The 20033-nt window shown below is 34.3% G+C and overlaps 1 protein-coding gene and 1 pseudogene across 2 annotated transcripts in view; both read right to left on the reverse strand.

Moving 5' to 3' along the window:
- SPAG16 (sperm associated antigen 16) overlaps positions 1-20033 on the reverse strand; it is a 1249495-nt gene that overhangs the window by 365196 nt on the left and 864266 nt on the right. For both annotated transcript variants that reach the window (XM_036756892.1, XM_036756890.1), the window contains exon 14: positions 8447-8512. In XM_036756892.1, the coding sequence (XP_036612787.1) occupies positions 8447-8512 (66 nt within the window). The remainder of the gene's footprint in view (positions 1-8446; positions 8513-20033) is intronic.
- LOC118845963 lies at positions 2391-3187 on the reverse strand (annotated as a pseudogene).

Consider the following 20033-nt stretch of genomic DNA (forward strand, 5'->3'; position numbering starts at 1 on the left):
AATATTTATAAACGTACTTGTTTCCCTCATTATGCAAGCTAATCACCCAGGGATTCTTTATTCATTTTAAGTACTTGTATCCCCAATACCTAGAACAGTGCCTGGTACATAGTAAGTGCTTAATAAATACTTGTTCTCTGATGGATTCTTACCTTGTTGTATCAATGGATACATAATCTTATCAATGTGGTCATTCCACCCCCCTCCAGCCTGGCAGATCACAGTGTAGCCAAGTCTTCTCATCCTACGTAAAGGATCTCCATGTCTTTCCATAAATCTTCCATGATGAATTTACCTAATGAATTGGAAGTTTTCATCTAGGTCTCTTAATGTTTTCTGGATCCCAATGCAGTACATGGGCTATTCATTGTTCACAGTATCACGCCTGGACACCGCATGTGTTTTTCTGGTAGGACCTTTGCTCGATGCCATCACGTCACTCTTTTTTGCACCCAAGTTATTACTTGTGATATGCTATAATCCACTTATCCCCAACAATAGTTTTTCCTTTAGGGTCCCCTGTAATCTGATTCTAATTAAATCACAACATTGTATGATTTGTACACATGGAGCTTTACCAAGAGAATATTAATATTAAAAATATGGTCTTCTATGTGGGAAGGATACAGGGAAGCTCTGGGACCATTAAAAGTGCTGTACAATTTCTCTGTCTAGGCCTTCTTTATTGCCCCTTGCATGACCTTTTGCAATAACCTCCTATTTAGTCCGCCTACTCCTGTCTCTTCCCATTCAAATACACTGTTTGCTAAAGTCATTTCCTAAAGTACAAGTCTCACCATAACAACCTTCTACTCAATAAACTCAAAATGCTCCTTATTACCTCTAGAATTAAATATAAATGACTCTGTCTGGCTTTCAAAGCTTTTGGCAGCCGAGCCTCTTCCTATCTTTCCAGTATTCTACTCTGCTCTAGAGCCCAGAAATATTGGCCTCCTTGCTTTTCATAACACTTAGCACTCCATCTCCCATCATGGTGCCTTCACATTCCCTGTCTGTCCCCCATACGAGGAATGCTCACCCTCCTTGCCTCCATCTCTCAGAATCCTTGGTTTCCTTCAAGGCTCAGTTTGAGGTAGACCTTCTACTTGAAGCCTTTCTTTATTATTCCACAGAAGCTAGGTAGTGACGATCCCTTTCCTAAACTGTCTGGCATTCATTTTCCTTATATTCTCTAGATACTCATATTTATATATATTTTCTTCTCCTTGGAAATGCAAGTTTCTTGAGGTCAGGGACTATTTTAACATAACCTCTATCCCAGAAGCTTAATTTAGCACCCAGCACATAGTAGATAGTTAATAATGCTTATTGGTTGATTAATTTGAGAGAATATCTACAATAACAATATCGTGTATCCACAATGAAGAAATCCACTTCCTGGAATCCATCCTGAATGAAACATAATATTCACTACTCTGGGATATATTTCTAATGAGTCTCAAAAATATTAGAGGAGTAACTGAACAGAGTTGAATATAAGGAAGATTATTAGAGCAGAAATATGAAGAATGAATTGAAATGGGAAATTAATGTAGTTAGGAGGAAAAATTGGAGACTAAAGTGGTTGCTATGGGAGTACAAAGGAAAAGGTATATATGAGAGATACTGTGCAACTGAATAATAAAGGTAGCATTTATATAACACATACTATGTGCCAGGCACTGTGATAAGTGCCTACAACAACCTTAGGAGATTGGTGCTATTATTAACCCAACTTTAAAGTTGAAGAAACGGAGGCAAACAAAAGTGAAGTGAATGACACAGGGTCATCTACGTAGTTAGTATTGGAGGCTGGATTTGAACTTGGGCCCTCCTGATTCAAGGCCCAGCACTCAATCCACTGTCCCACCTAGATAAATGCTTTATGCTCCTCTAGAGCAAGCCAGAATAATGCTGAACTATGTAGGGAGCTTCAGAACACAGTGAGCCTCTACAGGTTCCTCTAGATTGGTATCAGTTTCTCATTGGGCTGACTTCTGTTGTAACATCAATATTTGCTAAAATCTCCACGGCTAATTCCAAATTGAACCTTCCCTTAAAACAAAGAAAACCAATAAAGTGAAGTCATTCAATACAGTGAATTCCTCTGACAATGTCTACCACATTTAAAACTAGTTGTCCTTCTCTGCCATGAGGTGGGAGGTATGTTTTACCACCAATTTTTATCTTTTAGCTACTCAAGAGTTTGGCTCTCCTCTCACTACATTGTATTATTGTACGTATCAAGCCAATGTTTTTTTTACAGTGATTATGGGTTTCATTGAAGAGGTCCTATAGTACTCTAAAGCTCAAGAAAGTCTATGAAATGACAGCCACAAATCTGGAGAATCCCTAAATCTGTAAGGAATTCTTGGTATTTTTTTAACTTTTCATGGAACATCTTCCACAAGAGTGGCAAATACTTTTCCATATATCAACTCTGCATAAAAGAAGATTTCTGGTCCTAGGAATCATTCATAATCAAGATCAATGGAAAATGGTCTTTGTGATTGCACTAATTCTGACATATGGCTTAATGCACTTTGACTTGTGTGTGTCATATTTGTTAAATTATCTTACTTAGTCTGGGCAGACATAACTATATCATTCCTTCACTATCTTAGCTCTCTTCAGAGATTATTCATGAAGAATTCCTCCCATTCATTCTCTTAATAACTACTGAATGAAATGTTCTAACTCTTCTACCAACTGGAATATATTTGATATAGCTTGCAATCAGCCACTAAAATGACATGAATGTTGCTACATTCACTGTCTATAATTGTACTAGTTAGTTTCTACTTTCTTACCTGATGTGGAAGGAGAGCCTGTTCAGCTTTGTATAGACCTTGAACACTGAAGGAATCAAACCTAATTTCAACAGTATATTTTCTGATTTATTTAATAGAGGTTCATTAAAAAGAAAACAATGATCTTTAGATTCTGCCTTCAGGTATTAAAAGCTTACTTGCTCCATCAATCTCTCCATCAAATTCCATTCTTCAACTATAACGTGTCAGATTGGCTACTTTCTTGCCTAAGTTAGTTTTATCCTCAATAAAGAATTCTATATCATTGATCCCCTTCAACATTCTCCTTTGTATTTGATTTCCCACTTTTCACATTCCTTTATGATAATACATGAAGGGATGATAAACTATGATTTTGTATTTCCAGTATATTCATATTTTCAGAAAATTCACATTCAAGTGGGACCCAGTGACATAGTCTACCTCATGTGCCAGAAGTTGCCCTATCTTCAGCCTCCACTATAGCCCCCTATGCCACTATCTGGTCAATTCTGGATGTGGGGAGAGAAAAGAGGATTGTCTGGAGGCTGGGGCTATCTAACCACCCATAGTCTGGGGCTGGCGCTCACAAGATGCAGAGAGAAATCCGAAACAGTGGCCATAGAGGTGGCGGGAGGACCTGTCCTTCTATTTGACTGCAATTTCTTTATATCCTCTGGTTTCGTTTACAACAAGGATATGTGTAGAATTCATTTCCACAGTAAAAACTCACTTGTCCATGGGAAAAAAAATGCTTGCCAAGAGTACCAACAACGATTGTTTGTGGGAAGCTTAAGAACTGTTTGATCCTTAGCAGCTACTGGTGCCAAACATTCCATTTCCCCACTGTTGCTATGGAAGTGGAGGGGCCTACACAGTCCCTTTTTGCATTTTTATCTGTTGATCTCCATCATCCAAAAATTCATCGCTTGATGGCTGGCCTTCTGAATCTCACCATACTTAGAAATAGTGGCCCATAAAATGCAGAGAAAGTTTGTCTCCAGGACTTTCCTCAAAGCCTTTTCAGATTGGCAGGACCCTTCTGAGCATGTACTCTGCTGGCCTAATCTTCAAGACAGGACTTATATTGAAGACAATATTTGTCTTTATGCTATTAACTCATAGGATGAGGCTTGGATGATATGCGGTCCTAAAATTAAGTCTAAATTATTAGAAGAAATTTCCAATAGAAAAGCAATCAGAAATGAAGTCACAAGATCTGTTGCTACAATGGAAATTGCTATATATGCACATAATTCAAATTATAAAAATTCAACTGTTACATATAACTGTTTATATTCAACTGTTATGTAACTGTTCAGGATTAAGCATACCTACCTTGTGACTTAAGATCATACCAGGTTCACAGTGCTGTATTTTACATTCTGCTTACAAAAGCAACTTGTGGCATTTTCTAAAACTGTGTTTACAGTAAATATATAAATGCAGTTTTCACTAGTAATATAACTTTAATGCATATTCCTGAGGGCATCAAACAATTAGCAAGGCTAATATTAAATAATTAAAATCTAGGCTTCCCACACAGGCACTAAATAATGCATTTGCCCACTGTCTGCTATTTCTTATTCATATGAATTGTGTTATACTGTTGTGTTCCCTTGGGGCACCTGGATGTCCCTGGAAAAGCTCAGACTCCCAGCATCTCAGAAGTTGCTCGTCTCCACTGGTAGGTAAGTTATTGAAGCATAAAGAAGCTCAGCTGTTCAAATCTACCCAGCCAATCAAAAGGATGTCTTTTTAGTGTCAGTGGTTTTAATAAACTATCATCTTCTTGATAAGTTACTAGATAGTGTCAATTAAGAAGACTGTTAATAGAAACCTTTAATGAGAGCCTAGGGCATGATTTTGGTGCCACATTTTCATACTCCCTCTCAGGACTAACAAGGTATTTCAAGATGTACTAATCAGGAGATCTGACATCTGGTATTTGTACCTTATATTCATCTGCTACCCTTTGTCACATGTACAATTAATGTATGTCAGCCATAATTGCACTCTTCCCCTTAATCTAATCAAATCTACTTTGTTTCCATATTTATTAATTTACTCCTTTAGAATAATAAATTATGCTTCTGTGCCAGCTGTGATATTTCTTACCCAAATAACATGCCCAGCTTAAAAAACCTTCTATTCCTTCTCCCTTCAGCTTTCTTCTAATTATACTAGGGCAGGTGAAAAAGCAAGCCACATAACACGTTCTTAGGGTACACATGCATCCTGGAATCTTTTCGTAGAGTATAATGTTGAGATCACTGCTGACCATACCAGAAACAATATTTTCCTTCCACTATCTGGAATTAAGTTACAATATACTACTCTTCTGTTAAATGTCCCATAAGAGTCAATTAAATGAAACATTCCTTCCTAAGATATATCTGTTAAAATATAGTTACATTTGAGACCACCATTATCATCCCCAATGCCAGCAGTGATACCAGTACAATTTCAACTATCGTCATCAACTTTTCTTTTGAGTAAACATTTTTTCCCTTATTCTCAAGGCTGGATTAATGGTGTAGCAGTAACAACATTTCGACTATATTGCTATTTTGAAGCTAGGCATAACTAATCTACCAGCCTGGAGACCTGAGGCTTTTGAGCTAATTGGAGAAGAGCAATATGAAATTAAGTTTGTTGCTTTACAAAAAAGTCGAAGTTTAGTTTATATACTCTTTTGACCCAGATAAATCTTCATTTTATCATCCTAATCTGCTTTGTGTGAAAATCGAGTATAGTTTCTAATGGTACAGAGTACTATAGAAAAAGTGTAATTTTCTCTGACCTTCTGACAGTGGCAACAAATTCCCACACACAAACCTGCTGGAGTAGTTTTTATGTGACAGGCCTGATGCTGGGGCTTTAAGGCAGGAGAGCCTGATCCCTCCCAATCCACAGCAACTACCTGCAGATCTATCCCAAATCCCTGAGAGTAAAGGAACTTGCTGCAAAGCTTATCATTTCTCTTCCCTCTCCAGGAGGACCAGCGAGGAGCGGTAGGTCATGGGAGAACACCAGGTATTAGAAGCTGTTCATCTGGGTCCGAGGAACTGAATTTCATGCAGTCAAAAAGGGGAGGGAGATGCATGAGCAGTATGTCCTGTGGCGACTGGGTCAGTCCTACATTGCACAACTGAATAAAAGCTGTTTTTACAAAAGGAATGGTGGATGGGGTCAGTGAGATGACCTATCTGTGTTGTCCTTAGCAAAGAAAAGCCCAGCTTCCTATGTTTTATAGTGAAATTTTCCCTACCTTCTTGTAAAGGTAGGGAATATATATATATATATATGTATATATATATATATATATATATATATATATACACACATATATATATGATTACTTAAACATATGATTACTTAAATTTTTGCATGACAAAAATCATATTTTCTATACTACAAAATATAATTTTATATTAAATGCCATATTTATCTAAAATATTCTATTAATTATACATACTAATTTTGTATGGTTATTTTTTAGTGTACATGCACCTACACACATACATATGGATATATGTATGTGTATATGTTTGCAGTCTAATGCAGGAGACAACATACAAACAAATACATACAAAACAAACTATATATAGGATAAATAGGAAATAATTAACACAGGGAAGGCACCAGAATTAGGAAGGTTAGGAGAAGGTTTCAGAAGGTAGGATTTTAGTTGGGACTTAAAGCTGGAAAAGTCTGTAGTCATAGCAGAGGAGGGAGAGCATTCCAGGCACTGGCCAGCCAGAATAAATACTCCAGCTGAGAGATGGATTGTCTTGTTCGTGAAACAGCTAGAAAGCCAATGCCACTAGATCAAAGAGTACGGTAAAGGGTAAGGTGTGAAAAGATTGGAAAGGGGGGCATAGATTCTAAAGGGCTTTGAATATAAAACAGAGCATTCCATATTTGATCAAGGAGGCAATAGGCAGTCACTGGAGTTTATTGAGCAGGGGAGAAATAATCAGATTTGTGCTTTAGGAAAATCACTTTAGTGGTTGAATGTAGGATGGAATAGAGTGGGGGAGATGCTTGAGGCAGGCAGACCCACTAGCAGGCTATTACAAGAATGCAGGTAATGAGGCCTGCACTAGAGTGGTGGCAGTATCAGAGGAAAGAAGGGGATATATTCAAGCAATTTTGCAAAGGTAAAATCAACAACTGTTGGCTACAGATTGGATATGGGAGGCTGAAAGAGAGTGAGGCAACCAGGAAAACTGCCAAGGTACAGACCTGAGGAGGCAGGAGGTTGGTGTTGCCCTCTACAGTAACAGGGAAGGTAGGAGGGGGAGGGTTTTAAGGAGCAATAAGGAGGTCCATTTTGGACATACTGAGTTTAAGGTATCTACTGGACAGCCAGTCCAGACATCCAGATGTCTGAAAGGCAGTTGAAGATGTGAGATTGGAAGTAATCAGAGAGTTTGGGGTAGGATAGGTAGATTTGATAATCATCAGCATTGAGATAATTAGGTCCATGGAAACCGACGAGATCACTAAGTGAAATAATATAGAGGGGGAAGAGAAGAGGGCCCTTCCCTCCAAATCCAGTATTCTTTCCCCATGCCTGATATATCCATGCATATGATTGCAATGGTATAGGAAGTTCTAATGAGGCAGACAGATCAGCAAAAGATAGATCAACAATTAGCAATCTATAGATGGATCTGTAATTTATAGTCATAGCATTGCTGAGAGTATTAACCAGTTAAGTGACTTGACCAGGGTCACATGACCAGTTCATGTCAAAGGTGGAACTTGAACCTAAGTCTTCCAACTCATTAGTCAGCTCTTTATTCACACCAGCACTCTGACTCTCATACCAGCTGTATCTAATCTATATACCCATGCTGCAATTTAAGGACATGCCCTTTTGTTCTTTCATAACTATATGTGGACACAGTTAATTACTATGCCCCATAGAAGAGAATTTCAAGTAATGGATGACCATTATTAAGTCGTCCCTCCAATTTCTCTGCTACAGCCTCAATATTTCAATTTTTTTCAACCCATTTACTTTTGTGTCTGACTATATACTGAACCTTATCTCTTTCCGTATCTTTCTTTTTTGAGTCTCCAGTTGGTTATAATAAAGGATTGAACAGAGCTGGATACAGTTGAAGATTCCCTCACCATTGCTTTGTGATGTTTTATCTATTTAAATGACTGCCCCACATGGTCATTTGTGGCCATCTTGTCCTTTAACTTCTGGTCACTCACGCCATTCATCCAGGACCATCTCCAGTTATCCTGTTCTATATCATGCCTCTGGGCCCAGATGGCTCTGGAGGAGACAGTGAGGCTAGTGACTTTATACAGCCCTCTCTCACTTAAATCCAATTCACTTGCATGTCATGGCATCACCTCCCTGATGTCATGGTCCTCTTTGAGAACAAATGACAAACTACAGCAACAACATTCCTTACAGAGCTTTCTTCATTGTATCTATACATACAAACCATTCTGCATTTTCTATGTGTAGTTTGTTCTTCTACTGTCCCCTCCTTCCCTCCCTACACCCACATAAATCATGTCACATAAACAAACATCCATGAGATCAAGCAGTTAGAATAGAATCTGATTTGCTAAAAGTTATTTTGCATCCATCAGGCAACAAATTAACACAATAGTAACACTGAACTTACCCTTGCTGTGAAAGTAGCATCATTGATGGAATGCATGTGACCATAGAGGGACTGGGCACAGCAACCCTAAGACAATAACAATAACAACAACAGAGCATTAAATCAGTTGTGGTCAAACAAGAGAATGTTTGCCGTAGATTCAAGCATAGGAAAAAAAACTTAAAAAAGAGATGTAGGATTTTTTAATGGCAAAGAGAAATCAAAGATCAGACCAAACATAATCTTTAATTTTTACCACCAATTATCCCCAATTACTGATTAAAGTGTATACCACTGAGAGCATTTGCCAGTGGGAAACAGATCTCATTTTCTGTTTCATTATTTTAATGTTATTATCCTCCCTTCTGCAGACATGAGATGATACTATTGAGATGCCTCGTCCTTTAACCAGCAGTCAATGAAACAGTGATTAGGCAGTAGGGGCCCTGCCATATTCCCAAATGAGAGTCAGAAATTTGACTGCAGAGGGATTTCAGGGGTGCTTAATGCTAGGACTGACCTACAAAGTTAATTTTTTGACTGATTTGGAGCATTGACCCGCAATCTGTACAGAACACACTAGCATCATATAAATGGGATATTATTTTGGTGGTTATTATTAGAAAACATGGGCTCATTACAACTGCTTCCTTATTTACATTCATTTCCTTATATTTCCTTAGATTTAACCAGATACAAACCATAAGAACAATTTAAATATCTACAAATTGAGCCATTCTAGATTTAAGAGCAACCAATATCCCAAGGTTTTTGGAGAGTTATTCAAAGTCATTTGAAAAAAGATTTCATCTAGGGGAATCTCAGCCATGGAAGATTATAGAGCTGACCACATGTCAGAGAAATGTTACTTACTCATTGCTATTGCCACAACATTCATTACAAGTTAAACCATGTAGCCTCCATGTAGGTGATTAATCTGAGTGATTAATTCTTTGATAAAGAAGATGAAATTTCCTCCTAAAATTTGAATTTCATAAAAATCTGACAAGTCATTTCTGGCACCATCTCAGTATTGCTCCACAGTCATCATTTCTTGGTCCTCTTATGACTTCAAAACAGTTATGCTGAGGATTTCAAATTCTGAAATCCCCAGGAGTAGAAGTAAATAAGTTCCAAAGACAATAAAGGCTAACACTTAAAAATGTATAATTAGTTTTTGAAAATCTATCTTAGTAAGTTTTCTTTTTAATTATCTATGAGAATTAAAGTCTGAAATAGCAATGTATAACTATACATGCAAAGATGAAGGCTAAATTTTTTTTTAGCAAACTTGAAATTTGCACATTTTCTCTTTTACATGTCTTAAATCTCAATTTCACCACTGCATTAATATACCTTTCTACGTGGAATTCTTTTTTAAATTAAGAACCTTCAAACTATTTATTTAATTGGTAAGGAAAATGTAGTTTCCAGACCAAATCCTAAATGCCAAGTTTTAATTCAAAGTGAACCTCTAAGGCTCACTTGAAAAGCCTTGGAAATAGGGGGTTATAATAGAAATGCTGACAGGCCACATTTGTGCTACTATACAAAACCTGACTCAAAGATAAATGTTTCATGAATTAGGAAAAATTGAAAAAGCTTTTCTATTTCAGCTTTGTTCCTAAGATGAAAGTGAATCTCTTCTTTTTTGTTACATAGTGAACTTGGGTTATTAATATTTCAGCATCGACAGCCTTAACCAGAGGCAAATCCAAACAAGAGCCTGAACATTTGGAATCACTTCTTTGGTGAATTCCTATCAGAGTTGTTATCTTTTAAAATGGAAGGATTTTTAAGAATAAGGATTGAAAACATATGGCTATTTATTCTCTTTATTAAGTCTGTAGATTTATGAATAGTTTAAACATGTGATTTCACTCAATTTCCATTTTTACATAAATATCACACCTGAAAAAGAAGTAAATGGCCCTCATATGTCACACCCATTGGTGTAAACTGAGCAAGCTCACTGATAAACTTTCAGAATATCAAAGAAATATAAAGTCCATCTCTAAGAGGATTCATTCCTCAATTTAAAGAAAAAAACAACAACTGTGTTTTTCAATTAAGGGATCCAACAGGAGTAAGCAATTAGTAAATTAGCAAATGCAGTTGGGTGGATCCCTGCCCTAAATCTTCAAAGTCAAACCAAAACATTACATTTGGAACAATATTATATTTAGAGAATATCCAGGGGTTGGGACGAGAGGTACTCATAGATTCTATGCTATAGAGCAGCTACTTTGGTAGTGGGTACCATCATTCATTCATCAAATTCATTCATTCAAACATTTATTAGGTACCTGCTGTGTGCCAGATACTATGTTACACATTGGAGATAAAAATGGTGGTAAGTTGGTCTAACTTTTCCAAAGCCACAAGATAACAAATAACAGAGAAGACAGGAAGTCAGATCCTTTGATTTGAAATACAGAGCTAGCTCTCTGCAATTATGCCTGACCCTAGGCCACATCATACAGGTGTTAGTATGACCTGGTGCTCAGGGCTCGTATGTCAGTTAATTTAAATCTTTAGAAATCTGTTTGTCTGACTTCCAGTTCAAGTAAACATTTTCAACTCTCTCTGAATTTCCCCAAATTGTCTCTTCTAGTGCAGTTATTCTGTTATTCCATTATATTCATGTACATGAAATTTTTTAGCCATTCCCTATTTTACAAATACCTCCTTTGTTTCCAGTAATTTTGCTACTATAAAAATGTAGCTATTTCAGTATTTATGAGACCTTTTTGTCTGTTCTTGTTTTTTCTCCTTGAACAATATGACCAATAATGAGATCACTGGATCTAAGGAAGTGATCATTTGAATAATTTTCCTAGAAGAATTTCAAATTATTTTCCAAAACAACCAAATCAATTCACAGCTATGCCAACAGTGGAATAGGATGCTTGTAGTACACTAAGTCCTTATTTTATCATCTTCCAAATTATTTTAATTTGCATTTCACTTATTAGTTATTTGGAGTATTTTTACATGGTTGCTGATAAGATTGCATTTCTTCTTTTGAAAAAAGACCTTTGATCACTTACCTGTTGAATAATGGCTATTGATCATTTGCCATTAATTCTCCATAGATCTTGGCTATCAGATCTTTATTAGAAGGACAATATAAAGATTCCTCACATCAACATTCTGTCTTTTTGTTGAATCAATGTAATTCCATTTATTCTGCTCTTGTAATAGCTTTAAATTTGTATAGAATAATATTTATATTATTTACTATTTTGACTTTTGTGATCTCTCTTGTCTCTTGCTTGATTAGACATTTTCCCCCAAACTATAGATCTGACAATTCTCTTCTAGGTTTTTAATTTTTTTTACTAATATGATAATCCATATTAAGTTTACTTACAAATTTGAAACTTACTTTGGTATATGGTGTAAATCTAATTTCCACCCAACCCCTTCCCAGTCTTCCTAGTAATTTTTTTTTTGAAAAATGAGTTCTTCCTACTTCCTACAACAGTTCCTTTCATGGACTTACAAAACTAGAAGCAACTGTCTTTGTTTGCTGGATATCTTGATTTCTTGCTTCTTAGTAATATTAGACTCTTTTATGCCTCCTTTTTCATCATTTGTCTTTAAATTCTTGATATTTATACCTCCAAATTAATGTTATTATGTTGCTTTAGTCTTGTGAAATGGCCTTTTGGTAGTTTGATTAGTATAGAGCTAAATCTATTCATTTATTTATGCAATATGTCAAAACCTGACAAACTGAAGTTTATTAGAAACATACTTAAAACATAGAAAAAAACTATACAGAATTAGAAATAGGGATATGGGTTGGAAGAGAAGTTATTCACTCAGTTGAAAACTAAAAACCAGGAATGACAGTCATGGTTTCACCCATGATGATAATATAGAAAGAAGAAAAGCAGATAGAGAACATCATCTTGAAATAATGAAATGATAACAATATTGAATCTAAGTGTGTGTATGTGTGTCTATGTGGACCAGAGGGCATAACAGCTAATTACCTAAAAGAAAAGTCAACATCAAGACTTAGATAAAAGGTCAATAATTGTTGGGAACATCAGTGCATCTCATTTAGACTTGGACAAACATACTGAATGGACAAATCCAAGAAAAGAAGTTAAGGATATAAACAGAATACTGAAAAATCATTATAGATTGTCTTTTGGCCACTTAAGGACTAACCTACCTATCTTTTATCACTACATAGTGCAATTACAAAAGTTGTCCATTTGATATATGGTCCAAAAAATTCATAAATACAGAAAGGTACAAATATCACATGTATACTTTATGGACCATATCTTTGGAGGGAAAAAGGGTCCATTAAGTACACTTAGAACAATGAACTTAGAATTTAGTTGAAACTAATGAATATCATACTAATAAAGACTGGGTCAAAGAAACAATGAATATTTTAATTACAGAAAATGACATAACTATGAGAATTTGTAGGGTTTAATCTAAAGTAGTACTTAAGGGAAAATTTAAGCTCTAAGCTTATATCAACAAAAGATAAAATTAATTAACCAAGCATACAACTAAATCCCTAGAAAATCAACAAATTAAAAACTCTCAAATAAGCTCAAAAATAGAAATCCTGAAAATTAAATATAATCAAAACTGAAACAAAGAGTCTGTTGAGATGATAAATAGTATTAATAGCTAATTTTAAAGACCAACAAAATATTCACACCATTAGCCAACTTGACCCTTTAAAAGAGAGAGATGAAAGACAAATTACCAAAGAAAGAAAAAGGAGGAATTAAAAAATGGAGAATAAAGAAAATAGAGTAGAAACTATTATGCCTAACTAAATGCCATTTAAACTGAAAATAAATGAAATGGATGAATATTTACAAAAATACAATCTATTTTGATAAACTGAATGAAAGATAGAAGATTTAAACAACTTAGTCTCAGAAATGAAGTTAAACTAGCTCTTAAAAATCCTTACATGAGATTATATTAAATAATTAAGATATAATTAACACTATATTAGCTGTTTACAAAAATAGATTTGAAAAGCACCTTGTAAAATGCGTTCAATGAGACAAATATATCAAAGGGAAATGAAGCAGAAAAATAAAATTATAAACCCCATATCAATATTGAATATCCACACAAAAATATTTAATTAAATTTTAGCAAAGAGGCTATAGTATTTAAAAACACTTTTAAGAGTTTGGATTTATTTGAGGAATGCAGAGATGATTTGGCAATAAGAAAACTATCTAGAGAATAAATATACTAACAAAAATTTAAATGGTAATATGAATAAATGTAACAAACTGATAAAATGCAATAATCCTTTTGGTTAAAAAACAAAACACTTTAAAAACAGAGGAATAAATAGACTTTCTTTACATGAGAAACAGTATATATCTAAAAGTTAAGGGCTAGTATTATTTTGAACAGAGAAGTACTGGATACATGTGTAATACTACTAAGTTTAAAGCAACAATATTATCCCTATTATTATTTGATATAGGACTAGAAAACCTGACTATAGCATTAAGGCAAGATGAATCAGTTCATTCAAATCTTCCCATGTTTCACTAAATTCCTTATGTTCATTTCTTACTAGATAATAATATTTCATTACAATTATTAAACCCTAGTTATTTTTTAGCATTTTCCAATTGATGGGCACCCCCTTTCTTTTAAACACTTTATTACCAGACAGTGTTATTATGAATATCTTAATAGAGAGTAGATCATCAGGGATATTTTGTTAACCATGTACATAGAAATGTCCCATTAAACATTAAAATGCCTTCAAGTATAACTGTGTCCATTTTCTATTACCTTAGAATACAAACAGCTTTTGTATTATAATTTATCCAGTGTTTTGCCTGGAATAGTGTCTTGGGATAATAGACATAAAACATATTTTTATTGAATTTAATTGAATGAGGTATTTATAAAATTAAATGTAAGGAAACATTATATGTAATAAGGATCATGCTATTAACACAAAAATGACAAGAAGCTAACTATGCTAATTTTTATCATCTATAGCTAATGTTTAACAAATCATATAGCTAATGTTTATCAAATAGCAGAAGTCCATTAATTACATAATCAGTTTGAATTTTTAATATAATAATTTCCTTTAAGTTCAGCTGTACTCAACGAAGGTGAAGAAGATATTACTATCAACCCTATGCACCCTGCAGACATGATCATGGAACTGATGGAAGAACTTCTAGAATAATTCAGAGGAGTAATAAAATTAATTAAAATAAAGAATTAAAGAAATAAAGACAGAAAAGTAGATACTTGAGATCTCAATGAAAAAAATTAATAAGATAAGCAGGAATTTCAAATAGCCAAGAAATTCTCTAAAACAGTCTCTGAAAATGAAATTAAAGGGGAAGAATGTGCTGGCCTAAAGACAGACAAGTGTTGAAAGAAAAGTCATAAGGGAGATCCAAAATGCTTTCTACCATAATACACGGTATTCTCTATGAATAAATATTTCTTGGGATGAAATTCGTCAAAATAACCTTCAGAAAGAAGAAAAGATGATGGAAATGGGGTGTAGAAAAGGTTTGGAATAACACTAAGGGCAGGATTTGTTGGAGAAGGAATCAATGCTTTTGATCTCCTGACACTCTACTTTTTACTAAAAGAGGATTTAAATATTATTCAAAGTAAAATAGTTTAGGGAGAAGGGGAGAGAATTGTACTCTCACCAGATCTGGTAAGGGAAAAGGAAATGGGAGAGAGAAAAAAAGAGATAAAAAGAGAGTCAGAATAAGAGACAGATAGATGGAAAGAGTCACACACAGAAAATAGCAATAAAAGTAACCTCAAGGTATATGGGATTGGTCCCTGTAATGGAAAGGAAGGGCTGGGAGAAGAGTCTACAGGAGATTCACATAAGATTTCTGAAAGAAATATGAAATATGAAACTTTTCCTAAAATAAAAGAAAATCGATGAGAAAAGAAATCCTAACAATTTGTTCTTTTTTCCTGAAATGAAAGAAAATGGATGAGAAAACAAATCCTAACAATGTGTTGCATCTAAGGAGCACATGCAAAAGCTGTCGATAAATACAGAGTGAAAATGAAAGGTTGAATCAAAATTTACCTTTCTATAGGGCAGGGGTATCAAAAATAAGTCCCACAGGCCACATGTAGACTGCAACATTCCCAACTGTGGCCCAAACAGATTAAAATACAATTGAGAAATAGTTAATAAAATAAATCAAAATACAATACAGATAATATTACAATTCAAAACTAAATCAATATGCAGTCTAGAGAGATGCTTAGATAGGTATTAGAGACCGTAAATTCTGTTTGAATTTGACACCATTACCACAGGCAATTCCAAAAATGTAATAGTTGTACTCATAATTTTATCTACAGGAACACTGCAAATTAATAACAATAATACCAATAGAGAAACAACATATTTTTAAACATGTATTCACCAAATCCATAGTATCTAAAATGTTAAAGGAAAAACTAGCCAAAATGTAAAAAGAAAATTTATAGTAATGAGGCTATAATATTCTTCTTTCTGAGTTAGAGAATTTAAAAGAAAGACATGAAAAGATAAAATAATGCAGGTGAGCAGAAAGTGGAAAGATCACATTTGAAATACCTATGGTGATTCTAAATAGAAGTATTAAAGAATGTATATACATTATCTATTTATCATTTCTTTATCTATCATCTACCTATAATCTCAGACTCAAGTGACATTTTTATAAAAACTGAACACAAATCATGGCATAAAGAAATTATGAATAAATTTATAAAGTGAAAAATTATAAACACATCATTATATGTAATACAATAAAATACTTAATACTACAATAAAAATAGTTATCAACAAAAAATATTACCCAAAGATACAAATCTTAATAGAAAGTAATAACAACCCAGCGATACCACTTCTAGGGCTGTATCCCAAAGAAATCATACAAGTGTGAAAAGGACCCATGTGTTTAAAAATATTTATAGCAGCTCTTTTAGTGGTGGCAAAGAATTGGAAATCAAGGGGATGCCCATCAATTGGGGACTGACTAAACAAGTTGTGATATATGAATATAATAGAATACTATTGTGCTATAAGAAATGAGGAGCAGACAGACTTCATAATAATCTGGAAAGACCTGTATGATCTGATGCTGAATGAAGGGAGCAGAACTAAGATAACATTATACATGATTACAGACACACGGTATCTCTGACGACTAACTTTGATAGACTTGGGTTTTCTCAGCAATGCAAGGTTCTAAGACAACTCCAAAAGACACATGATGTAAAAAGCTAGCTACATCCAGAGAAAGAACTGTGGAGTCTGAATGCAGATTGAAGCAAACTATTTGCTCTCTTTTTTTTGTTTGTTTGTTTTTGGTTTTGTTTCTGTTTTGTTTCTTCTTTCTCATGGTTTATTCCATTGATTATAGTACTTTTTTACAACTTGATTATTATGAAAACATGTTTAGTGTGAAGGTATGTAGAACCTATATCAGATTGCATGCCATCTTGGTGGGGAGAGGAGGAGAAAATTTGAAACTCAAAAACCTGAGGAACTGAATGTTGTAAACTAAAACTAAATTAATTAATTTTTTAAAAAATAATTGGACACAAAAATAGAAAGTAATAACATCCTCAATCCAGGTTAAAGAACATATTTTTGAAATAATATTTTAAATGAGAACAACAATGAAATAGCTATTTTTTTATTATTAGCCCACATCCTTTTCAGAGGACATTTGTATATCAAAAAGCATATTCACAAATTAGAAAAGAGAATTACTCAATTGAGCAAACAATAAAAATAACCTAACAATGAATTACAACAAAACTCAGCAATCAACAATAAACCCCCAAAATAAGCATGAAGGAAAGAAAAAATAGAAAATAGAGAAACCAGGCACATAAATAGAAGAAAAAACTATATAAAGCATGAGCTGACTCACCAAAGGGAGGAAAATAAAATTGATCAATTTGTCCAAATAAAAGTGAGCAGTGTGAAGTTGCAAAAATAGAGGAAACAAAGAGAACTATTAGATGCAGAAACCAGTATACAAAATTACACATCAGTAAAGCTTAAAAATATAAGGTACTAAAATGACAAAATATAAAATGGAAACCTTAAGCAATTCAATCTAGAAAGAGAAACTGAGCAAATATAAATGAACTACCATTAAAAGGTGGATTAAAAGTTTATTCTCTCAAACGTTCATTTTCAGTCAAAAGAACAATTGATACCTATGCTACAAAAATGATCAATTCTTAAAAAAAAAAACCCAAGCCACACTACCAAACTCATTTTATGAAATTAATATGGCCTTGTTATACAAATCAATCTGCTAACAACAGTCATTTGCTAAGCACTTACTAGGTAACTTGTGCTATTTGTGCTAAGTCCTGGGAATAAAAAGAAAGGCAAGAGCACACAGTCCTTGTTGTCAAGGGCATTCTAAAGGAGGAGGTATCACGTAAAAAATGATGTATGTACAAGATAAATGGAGAGTAATTTCAGAGGAAAGACACTAGCAGTGGTAGAGAGGTAGAAATTATCTTCTTCAAAACACGGGGATTTGAGCGAGATACTGAAAGCAGCCAGGAAAGTCAGTAGGTAGAGGAGAAGGAAGAGAACATTGCAGGCTTTAATGACAACCATGGAGGTGACTCCACCACCATAGAGAGCACTGTGTTTAAGGAAAAACAAGAAGGAAGTGTGGCTGGATTGTAAATTATATGGAAGGGAGAAGATTATAAAGGTAGTAAAGGGCCAGGTTGTGAAGGGCTTTAAAAGTCAAAGAGGTGATTTTATATTTGGTGACAGAGATAATAGGGAGTTATTGGAGTTTTTTAAGGGGGGGGGGGACAAATTATAAAGTACATGGAATAAAGAAGACCATAAAGGTAGGAAGAGGTGAGGGAATAAAAGTCTTTAAAAGCCAAAGAGAGGATTTTATATTTGATTCTGGAGGTGATAAGGAGCCACTGGAGACGTTTGGGTTTTTTTTTTTGAGAGAGGGATGTAACCTGCAGTTTACAAAATCATTTTGACTACTGAGTTGAGGATGAATTGGAGAGAAGAGAGATTTGGGGCAAGGAAGCCAGCTAGGAGAATACTGGAATTGTCCAAACCAGCAAAGGATGAAGCAGATAAAGAAAAATAACATAGCAAAAATAAGTAAAAATGTAGTAAAGACCATAGAAAAATATTTAAAAGTTTCATTATGAACAAAATGAATTTATGTCAGGGGTTAAAAATTAGGAAAGCATTTAGCATAATGACTTATGTAAATAACAAAACTATGTCATTACATCAAAGATAAAGAAAAAGCCTTTGTCTTATTATACTCATTTGTGTTAAAACTCTAAAAAGTACAGTCTTAGATATGACCTTTCCATGCACTATGTATACATATGCCTGTACATGCATTGATGTGTGTAGGTTTGTATATATAGATATAGATATAAAGATCTACAGATATGTAAGTAGGTGTGTATATTTACTATTATTTTTGATGGAGAAATATTGGACATTTTCCCAGTAAGCTCAGAAGTTAATCAAGCACACTCATCCTTCCTACTATTATTAAACAAAATACTAGAAATATTAAATAAAACTGAGAATAAAAAGAAATTAAGAGTGAACTTCAGGAAAGATTAAAAAAAACCTATCTACTCATTATATATGGTGATTTAAGTTAGAATGCCCCCCAGTGAATCAATGAAAAAAAAAAACTAATTGAAGCAATTGATTACTTCAGCAAAGTGTTAGAATCCAAAAATGCACAAACCATCAGCATTTCTGTACAATGCTGACAAATAAAATTCAGTAATAGAGAAAATCTATAAAAGTAAAGACTATAAAAATAATAAAACATTTGGTGGTTAAAGTGTGAAGATAGAAACAGAACTTACATGGTTACAACTATGAATATTTTATGAAAAATAAAAGTCTTATCTCTAATTGAAATAAAAGTCATTGCTCAAGTTGGAGCCCTGACAATATAATTCATATGACTGATATCACCTAAATTAAGGATGGTATTCCCTGTGGTAACCTCCACCTGCACATCCCACAGTCTTCACAAGTTGAGTGAGTTTAGAAGAGAACTGCTCATGTTTCCCCCACAAACTCGGCCTTCCTCTGAATTTTGCTATTTCTGTTGAGAGCATCACTATCCTCTTAGCCATTCAGGTCTGTGATCTCAGAGTTCCATTTGACTCCTTCTTGTCTTTATTGTTCGATATCCAAATGGTGGCTCTTATCAATTCTTTCTCCACAAAAATCTCCTGCATTCATCTCCTTCTCACAGGGTCATGGCTATAGTTTTGATTGTCCTCATTTCTCACCTGGACAATTGTGACAGTTTCCTAACTGGACCCCTGGAACCATTCTATCTCCTCTCCAGCCCATCCTCCACACAGTTCCCAAAATAACCTGCCTAATGCATATCTTACTGTACCATTTCCTTGCTCAAAAAACTTCAATTGCCTTAATGAGAAAATACAAACTTCTTTTTGCATTTAAAATTCTTCACAGTCTGCTTGAGTGTGTTCAGGTATGTTGTATATTATTCTCCTTCATGCAGTTAACATATACTCCCTCTTCTCCTTAGAATCT

The sequence above is a fragment of the Trichosurus vulpecula genome, chromosome 4 (genome assembly GCF_011100635.1).
Source record: "Trichosurus vulpecula isolate mTriVul1 chromosome 4, mTriVul1.pri, whole genome shotgun sequence".
NCBI classification, from domain to species: Eukaryota; Metazoa; Chordata; class Mammalia; order Diprotodontia; family Phalangeridae; genus Trichosurus; species Trichosurus vulpecula.